Here is an 8,799-nt window from a genome sequence, read left to right on the forward strand (position 1 = left end):
GCGTCTTAGAGCTAACCGGTCTCCTGTGGCTGTCAGAGAGGACACTAATCCGACCCTAGTGTCCCAGCTTGCCTTTGGGCAGCAGCTTCCGGTAGCTCTCCTCTCTGAGGAAAAGTGTGGGAAGAATATCTCTAAGCTTCGGTTAATGTTTTTTGTGTTTATTTTAAGTAATTTTTAAAAGGATTAATTTGGTGGCTTCCCCTAAGCCCTCTTAAACTGTTAACTAGGCTGGGTGGGATCTTACTGGGGGTCTGATAAGCAAGATTTGAGGGACAAAAGGAGATAAAAATGCACGTCATGGCACTTTCTTCCCCCTGGTAGAGATTAATTTCAGACAGGCCCCAAAACCTTCTGACTACCATTGCACTCTCCCCTACCTAGGACAGAGAGAGCCACATCAGTGCTTCTGGCAGATCCCTGCTTTCAGCTCCGCTCAATATCCTATCTCCTGGGGCTGCCAGAGGCCCCAGCACCTGGCACTGCCCTGCCAGTCCCTGACCGGAAGCACTTCTCCCTGCAGAGCTGTGAGTGGGGTGGGGAAGGCGGTCAGGTGCCTGGAGAACGGCAAATTCCCAAGCTGGGAATATTCAAGGGATACTGGGTTCTTGGGCCACATTCGGCCTGACACTACCTATCACTCCCCAGATACGGATTATATCAGTGCTGAAGAGTTGGCCGAGGTAGAACAGATGCTGGCACACTTGACCTCAGCATCTGCCCAGGCAGCAGCTGCCTCCTTGGTGAGTGGGACCAGAGTATACACAAAGGTCCATGCTATTTGAACATGTGTGCACTCCTAGGTGGGCACAGTGTACATCCACTTATCTGGACATCCAATTCCAACTCACCCTCTGCTGTCCTCCCTGCAGCCCACCAGTGAGGAGGACCTCTGCCCAATCTGTTATGCCCACCCCATCTCTGCTGTGTTCCAGCCCTGTGGCCACAAGTCCTGCAAGTAAGTAGACTCCATGGGCTTGGTGGGGGGAGAGCAGTAGGAACACACAGGACAGCCCTCACCCCTCCACTGTTGTAGAGCCTGCATCAACCAGCACCTGATGAACAACAAGGATTGCTTCTTCTGCAAAGCCACCATCATGTCTGTAGAGGACTGGGAAAAAGCCAGTACAAGTACCACCTCCTCAGCTGCCTAACCCCTACAGCCTGCAACACACTGGAACCTTCATCTTTGAACCCAGGCCCGGGCTGGGCCCAATTTCTGAGCTCCCTTTGCCCTGCTACCTATAACACTCCCATCCCCACCACATCCATCCTCTTCTTGCCTGCCTATAGCTTCATTGGTGGGAGCCCAGTCACAGTCCTAACTGTGTCTGAGCTTGACTTTCAGTCAGGGCCGCAGTGAGCATTAAATTATTATTCCACACAGCCCTGGTCCCAGCCCTTCTTGAGGGAGTAGCGTTTGTGGAGGGTGCCCAGCAGAGGTTTTGCCAGATTATGTTCACATGAGAAGGCAGGTGTCCACCAGCTTCAGCCTCATCCAATCCTGCCCAAATGGCAACAAGTCCAGGGTCTTCTGATGTATCAGGCCAGTGTTCCCCCTAACAATTGGAAAACCAGGGCTCAGCCAGCCCCACAGCATTCCTCACATGATGATGCGAGGCTCTGGCACAGACTCGCCAATAGACTTATGTGGCAGCACACTAGCTCCATTGAGGTACAGCTCATCATTAACTATGACATCCTCACCCAGCACTGTCACGTTCTCCATGCGAACCTTGGAGAGAGAGGATAAGTCTCGTCAGTGAGGCAGGCACACTCCCTATTGATCTCCCCACTTAAGCCTAGCCCGCAGGCTTACCCATTGGCCCACACGGCAGCGCCAGCCCACAATGCACGACTCCAGCCAGGAATGGGAATGGATATGAGCATCCCGCAGCACTGTACACCTCCGGATACACACACCATCCTCCACTACCACACCAGGACCCAGGCTTACGTTGGGACCAATGCTGCAGTTCTGGCCAATGCGGGCACTTGGGTCCTGAGAATAGTAGAGAAAATTAAAAGTGGGCCATTTGTCTCCCAAGACTGAGGGCATTATGATGGGCTGAGCAAGGGCCTCACCACCAGCACGTTGCCTACAATGCCAGGGCCTGAGCATAGTCGCTCAGGCTGCTTCTGCCGCAGTGACTGCAGGAAGAGGCACATGCCAGTGAGAAAATCCTTGGGTTGCCCAATGTCCATCCAGAAGCCTGTAGGGAGGGATGCATCAGGGGGCTCAGCCCAGCCACAGACCGCCCCCACCCTGTGGCCTCCCTGCCTCACCCTGCAGCTCCATGGCATATAGCTGCCCCTCCTTGGCCATAACAGGGAAGACCTCCTTCTCAATGGATGTAGGCTGCAGCTGTGGGAGTGGGCAGCTCATGAGCAGGGTCATAGTGGTGATGGCCTGCCCCACCCCAGCCCACCCAGAAGTTGTCTCCTACACACCTGGATGCGCTGTAGCACTGCAGGGCTCAGGATGTACATGCCTGCGTTGATCTTATTGGACACAAATACCTGTGGCTTCTCCACGAACCGGTGAATTCGACCTGTGTCAGCCTCACACACCACCACACCATACTTGGAGGGTTCCTCCACCTTGGTCACCTGAATGCAGAGGCACCTCAAGCCTAGTCCAGTGTTCCTGAGCTTTGATGTGCATGCTGTCCCAAATCTCAGGGACTCTTCCCCAAATGCTTAAAGATTAATAACTGCACAGCTCTGCATCCATAACATAAGAGGGTAGTTCAAGTCTGAGGGCCAGGGAAGGCTAGGCAGAGGGGTGGAAATGTCAAAAGAGATGGAAGATCTGGTCTCTTACCAGGATAGAGCCCTCCTGGCCATGGTGCCGGTGGAACTGCACCATGGCTTGGAAAGGGAAATCGCAGATCACGTCACTATTGAGGACGAAGAAAGGGTCTGCAGTCTCAGAGAGCAGGTCACGGGCCAGTGCCAGGGGCCCAGCTAGGGGGAAAGAGCAGGTCACCACCTTGCTAGGGTCCTGAATTCCTGGGTTCAGGCTCAGCGGGCCCAATCCAGGATGGGTCTTACCCCTTGCCTGGCCCTAACCACTCCAAAGGATATTCCTGTCTCTACTGACCTGTACCCAAAGGCTCCTCTTCATGGGACATGGAGATTCGGATTCCCAACTGGAATGAAGAAGGTCCCAGTCAGATTCACCTACCAAGTTGGGAAGGTGAGCAAAGACCAAGAACAAGGGCCAAGAGTCCGTGCCTCACCCTCTGTTCCTGCGCCTTCATTTCCTTCTCCAACACCTGTGACATGTAGCTCACGGCCAGGATCACGTGGTCCACGCCTGCCTGCCGGACAGAACGCAGGCCAACAGGCGGGCTCAGTTGGAAGGTACGGCCCTTCCTAACCCCCAGTGCTAGCTGTCCGTCCCTTGTCCAGCCAGGTACAACCAAGACCCAGATCCCAATCCCGGACATTACCGCGGCCAGTGCCTCCACTTGATGCAACAAGATGGGCTTATTGCAGAAGTCCACCAGTGGCTTCGGGGTGCTCAGCGTCAGCGGCCGAAGCCGCGTCCCATAACCGCCCACCAAGATCAGTGCCTTCATCGAGCCTGCGGGCGACGGGAGAGTCTTGGGCTTCGAGGTGGAAGGTTCCTCCGAGGAACCTGCCGCCTGCCAGGCCATCCCCTGCCACACACTCCCACCGCCATCCTCGGCCCCGCGCCCTTCACCAGCCTGACTGACCGACTCTAGTTCCACTTCGTCCTCCCGGTTGTTCTGATGTCGGATCTGGGGCAGCCACAACCCACCAACACGACGCAGGATATAGGACAGAAGCCCAACTCCGGCCGGACATGGCGCGGGCAGTGACGTAACCCCGGTGGGCCAATAGGTTGCTGTATACGTGGCACGGCCGCCCGCGACCGACGGTGGAGGCAAGTCGCTGCGTCAGACGTAGCCAATGAGAGCCTGAGCTCGCCAGGCTGCCATGGAAACCGAGGCCGGAACCAGCGGGTCAGCAGCACATTGGCAGATCCAAAGGCGGAACTGGCGCCAAGGGCGAAGCCTAATTTCCTACAGGTTCTTGGGTTGTCCGCGGAACGGCGGTTTCCAGCCCCGCCCCGCCCGCCTCGCCCCCTGTATTCTAGGGCGGTGCAGGGCCCTGGGACCGTAGGTTGGTTCAGCAGGCTGCGAGCCTTACTGCCCGGAAGTCGCGGGATTTTCACAAGGACACCAACACGACTGTTTCTAGCGGCTTTATTTTGACATACAAGACCTCAGACACAAGCAGGGTGGGCAGCGCCAGGTGTACAGAAAGGGGAGGGCTCAGCCCAAGCACTCCCCTCCCCCACACGCAAGCTTCTGAGAAAATGCGCAACTACGGCCGGAGCCACGTGATGCAGGCCTCTGCCGGCCGGTGTGGACAGGCTTGGCTTCCAGGAAAGGGCAGCAGGGAGCGATTCACAGAACGCGAGGTCTTACAGTTCCCCGAGAAGCGAAAGAATTAAGCCTTTCCTAGGGTTGTCCTTTTTTTTTCTCATTAAGTTATTTAAATCGGCACAAACATAACCAAATTGTACGGCTTTAAAGTTCAAAGCAATCTGAATCTAGGGAACGTGCATGTGGCCAGGTGTGAAAGCATGAACAGCGGCAACTGAACTAGCACAGGACCCCCTGGCCCCTTGGTGGGAATCCCCACGCCCACTGCATAGGCCCACAGAGGGAGAAGGGGGTAGGGGTCCCTAGCTATAGTGGTCCCCTTCCTCTTTTAAGCACCACCTATCACGCCTCCCCTCCCTCTGCTGGTGTGGACTTGGCCCAGGGAAGCACAACAGAGAGGAGTCACCTCGGCACCTCCAAACCCATGATCCCATTGTTGCACTTTGGTCCCAAGTTAGGGCTGAGAAGGCAGGGTCTGGCAGGGACAGGGCCCTCTGACCCAGGGCAGGGAAAAAGAGCAGTGGCAGTTAAGTATGCACACCCACTTGCCCATCACCATCAGATAACAAGGATGGGTCTCCAGGTTCAAAGTGCTGAAAAGAGGGGCCCTGCCCTGGGGGAGAAGCAGCAAATTCCAGGCCTTTCCACTCTTTACTGCCAAACACTATATAAGTGGGGACATGCTCCCTTGCTGTGAGGAGCAACAGAGTGGGGAAAAGTTTGCTCCCATAATCTAGAACTTGGGAGGCACAGGACACCCCCAGTCAGTCCTGAATGGCTCCAAAGCCTTTGTTTTATCCTCTAGCCTACCAGGGAATGACTGTCTAACAGCTACCACCCCCATGACTGAAGCCACAAAATGGTATAGCACAGAAGTGGTCATTTTTGACCAGAAACAGACAAGTTGCACCTCCCAGGCCCAAGGAATGGGAACCTACCCCAGACTGGCACCAGGGTCAGAGGACTGAGAGATGGGATCCACTCTCTCATGTAAGGAGTCCATTTAAGAGGCTGCAAATTATTCTATCAGTTACCAAGGCCTCTCACAGACACAGGCTAGCTGGCTTACTTTTAATGCTACAACAGGAACCTACCAAAAGTGACAATGACATTGACCCTAGGCTCAGAAAACAGGGTATTAACCTTGGCAATGGCTGAGTTCAGTGTCACATCCTATTTTAGAGGTTTCTGTGCCACTAAGGGCTGGCAGCAAAAATGACAAAAAACATGAGAATGCAGAGTCAACCCTTGAGCCTTAACTGCCCCACTGTCAGTGTTGAGGGTCATACTTGAGGCCCACAGAAAGGTGCTGGGTCAGCAGGGAAACTCCACCTACAATTCTTTCTGCTACCAAGTCTTTATAAAAAGGTAGCACCTGCAGAGGGAGGGCAAAGGGACAAAAGCTCACCTCAGAAATAAGAGTTTTTTGCTGAGGAAATCAAGGAGGAAATCAATATGCACTAATGAGCAAGGCTACACTCTAGGGCAGGATCTTAAAAGATGGGGGATGGCAGGTGGACACACAGATAAACTAATGAACCCCAGGATTCATCAGACAAAGCTCTCATTAGAAGAATCTGAGTACCTGAACTTAGAGCCCAGACAATGTCCCTATGAACAGACAAGCTTAAAGTTCTCCTTCCAGGCCCAGGTCCTGGAATGCCTCACAAAGGGCTGCTGCCTTGAGCTTGGCCTGTGGAAATGTGAGACCCTGAGTGGACCACAGCCCTAGAGCCCTGGGAGAACCCCATCCAGTGGCAGCACAGCTGCCCAAACTAGAGGAGGAAGATTCCCACCCACAACACAAGAACTGCAAATACTGTCTGGGCCAGAGCCACGAGAGGCCCTGAGGCATACTAGGATACCCATTCTTCTTGGCAAACAGAGCTGTGACTCCCTTCAGTGAGGCAGAAAGGGGTGCCTCCTTAGGCAAGGGATCTTGGTGAGAGAAGCTGGCTGAGGTTGCAGGCAGAGGAGGTTCTCGTGCTAGTAGGTGCCTATGGAACCTAGGGCCTGCCCTCTGCCAAGAGTTGGCTTTAGCCCAGCTTCATTAATCTAGTCCCACGCTAAGGTCAAACCCAAGAAGGATAGATCCAGCTGTGTGCAAGACTGTGGTGCCCTGAGGGCATCTATTAAAGAGTTAACTGACATCCACACCACAAAACTGGGAAGCCCCCAAGAGATGGGAGCCAAATCCCTTCTACTTCTGAGGAAAAAGGGATAAGTGGGCATGGTGGGGGGAAACGGGGGGTGGGGAGGAGGGGGACCCTGCACCAGCCCAGGGCTTCACCTGACAATTAGGAGGGCCCTGCAGCCACAGACCCCTAAGACCTAGGTAAGAAAAACCGATGTCCAAGGGCATCCTGTCCCTGCTGTCAAGCCCACCAGGAGCACCTCTTCCTCACTAAGTCAGCCAGGACACAGCAGTCAGAGCCATAGAACTAAGGAGCCTGGCAGAGAGGACATATATTTTGCCCTCCTTCACTTTATATATATGGATTCCAGGCTACAGCTAAAAACATTTCTTTTAGTTTACACCAAAGAGAAATATAACCCTTTAAAAGCAAGTCTGTGTGTCCTCACGGTGAGTTCAGAGCAATGGTCCCTGCCTGCGGGTGGAGAGGAAGGGGTTTCTAGGCTCCGAGAACGGGGCCTACTGGTTCTCATCCCGCATCTGTTCCATGATGCTGATGAGGTTCTCTAGGCCAAATACATAGCCTCTGTCTGGCCCATCATGCACAGTGGGGTCATCCCGAAAGCCCTTGAATGTGCTGTGTGCAAAGTCAATCATGCGGACATCCACTTTAGGTGGTGAGGAGGGACCTGCCTCAGGGCTGGTGCTGCTGGGGCTGGTACTAGGGCCACAAGATGATGCCACCTCAGAGAGCCCCATGTCCAGGTGCTTGAGACGCATCTCAGACCGACACTCCTTGCCATCATAGATGACAAGCAGGGAACTGGAGTAGAAGCGGTAGGAGGCCTGCCGCTCTAGCACAGCTTTCAGTCCCCGCAGTTTGCTCAGAATAGGCTCAAAAAGGTCACGTCGCAGGTCCAGGCCATTGTGCAGATACTGATAGAGGGCATTGCGGAAGCCTTCGATGGACAGCCCACGACCGTAGTACTTGTTCCTGCAGAGGTAATGCCCTGTGTCCAGCTGGTACACCTGAAATCCCAGGAGATAAGATAGGGTGAGTAGTACCAGGGAAATCTGATGACCTCATCATGCCCTGGGAAAGTGCTGCCTGGAAGGCACTCTGATAAACCTGAACTTTTCTGCGTATCCTTCCAAGTGGAGCAGGGCAGGCCCATTCTCCCTGGGTTTCCCCTGTAGAGCCAAGAGAAAACCAACTCCAGGCCTATGGGTTCCCTGCCATCACCTCTGAAGCCCTCCTCCAAGCTGCCCTAGGGCCCAGCTAGACTATTAACTAGGAATATCTTGTCGACAGACAACAGTTTTACTTGCCCCAGTATTGAAGCAGAAGGCTCTCACACTGGCCCTGTGCCTGAAGACCAGATAAAGACAAGAAGGCTCAGGGAATACACTTCCAAGGACAGGCTCAGTACCCTGTTGGGGACTTATCCCTCTCATAGGAGATTACAGGCCAATATAGGTAGGCATGGGTGGCGGGCAGGTATAGGCACAATCCAAAACATGTAAGCAGCAGCATCTAGGCTCTCACCGTAAGTGACTCACCTGCATACCACAGACCCTGACACCTAGTGTAGCTGATGTGCTCTGCTCACACTTCCTCATCTGCCGGGCTGCCTTCTCGGCTGATGCATCATCACCATGTTGCCGGGTTCCCATCTTTAGATCCAGCACACAGGGGTACTTAAAGTGGTGCACCACATTCTCAAGCAAGAGGAACTCTGGGCCACGGTCAAGGATAATAACAACCACACTCACCACAGCCCTTAGGAAAAGCACAACCAAGATTTTCTATAAAAGGGGCACCGATCTAATGCAATACAGACTCACCAACTCTCAAATATGGGTTTCACACCACTAGTCTATTCTTTCTTTTTTTTTTCCTTGAGAAAGAGTCTCACTATGTCACCCTCGGTAGAGTGCATGGCACCATAGCTCACAGCAACCTCAGACTCTTGGGCTCAAGCAGTTCTCCTGCCTCAGTCTCCCAGTAGCTGGGACTACAGGCGCTTGCCACAATGCCTGGCTATTTTTTTGTTGCAGTTGTCACTGTTGTTTTAGCTGGCTGGATTTGAACCTGCCAGCCTTAGTTGAATACAGAGATGTAACCACTGTGCTACAGGCACCGAGCCTTTTTTTTTTTGAGACAGAGTCTCACTTTGTCACCTCCATGGTTGTCATAGCTCACAGCAACCTCAAACTCTTGGGCTCAAGCAATTCCCTTGCCTCAGCCTC

The 8,799-nt window shown here is 53.6% G+C and overlaps 3 protein-coding genes across 7 annotated transcripts in view; 1 reads left to right on the forward strand and 2 right to left on the reverse strand.

The window, feature by feature from the left end:
• RNF123 (ring finger protein 123) overlaps nt 1-1,383 on the forward strand; it is a 27,136-nt gene extending 25,753 nt beyond the window's left edge. For all 3 annotated transcript variants that reach the window (XM_012811898.2, XM_023519537.1, XM_023519538.1), the window contains 4 exons: nt 382-524; nt 646-740; nt 870-955; nt 1,034-1,383. In XM_012811898.2, coding sequence (XP_012667352.1) covers nt 382-524; nt 646-740; nt 870-955; nt 1,034-1,151 — 442 coding nt within the window. In that variant the 3' untranslated portion in view covers nt 1,152-1,383. The remainder of the gene's footprint in view (nt 1-381; nt 525-645; nt 741-869; nt 956-1,033) is intronic.
• GMPPB (GDP-mannose pyrophosphorylase B) lies at nt 1,353-3,832 on the reverse strand. Its single transcript, XM_012811896.2, has 10 exons — nt 3,720-3,832; nt 3,453-3,586; nt 3,240-3,320; nt 3,101-3,149; nt 2,822-2,964; nt 2,449-2,607; nt 2,284-2,362; nt 2,083-2,210; nt 1,817-1,999; nt 1,353-1,732 (listed from the first exon to the last, which is right to left on the reverse strand). The coding sequence occupies exons 1-10, from the start codon at nt 3,829-3,831 to the stop codon at nt 1,601-1,603; spliced, it is 1,200 nt and encodes a 399-aa protein (XP_012667350.2). The 5' UTR covers nt 3,832; the 3' UTR covers nt 1,353-1,600.
• A 383-nt stretch (nt 3,833-4,215) lies between these two features.
• Nucleotides 4,216-8,799, reverse strand: part of IP6K1 (inositol hexakisphosphate kinase 1) — an 87,186-nt gene continuing 82,602 nt past the window's right edge. The window contains exons 6-7 of one of the 3 annotated variants that reach the window (XM_023519553.1): nt 8,110-8,285; nt 4,216-7,578 (exon numbers count right to left, since the gene is read on the reverse strand). In XM_023519553.1, coding sequence (XP_023375321.1) covers nt 7,069-7,578; nt 8,110-8,285 — 686 coding nt within the window. In that variant the 3' untranslated portion in view covers nt 4,216-7,068. The remainder of the gene's footprint in view (nt 7,579-8,109; nt 8,286-8,799) is intronic. The other 2 variants (XM_003800598.2, XM_023519554.1) reach the window with 2 other exon arrangements.

Source organism: Otolemur garnettii, unplaced genomic scaffold, assembly GCF_000181295.1.
Source record: "Otolemur garnettii isolate 467f Iridium unplaced genomic scaffold, OtoGar3 scaffold00179, whole genome shotgun sequence".
NCBI lineage: Eukaryota > Metazoa > Chordata > Mammalia > Primates > Galagidae > Otolemur > Otolemur garnettii.

Coding starts and splice junctions, on each gene's coding strand:
- GMPPB (XM_012811896.2), bottom strand. CDS start 3,831: ATGTCCGGCCGGAGTTGGGCTTCTGTCCTATATCCTGCGTCGTGTTGG. Junction 3,150..3,239: donor TGAAGGCGCAGGAACAGAGG/GTGAGGCACGGA, acceptor TCTTCATTCCAG/TTGGGAATCCGAATCTCCAT. Junction 2,608..2,821: donor GCCAGGAGGGCTCTATCCTG/GTAAGAGACCAG, acceptor CTCTGCATTCAG/GTGACCAAGGTGGAGGAACC.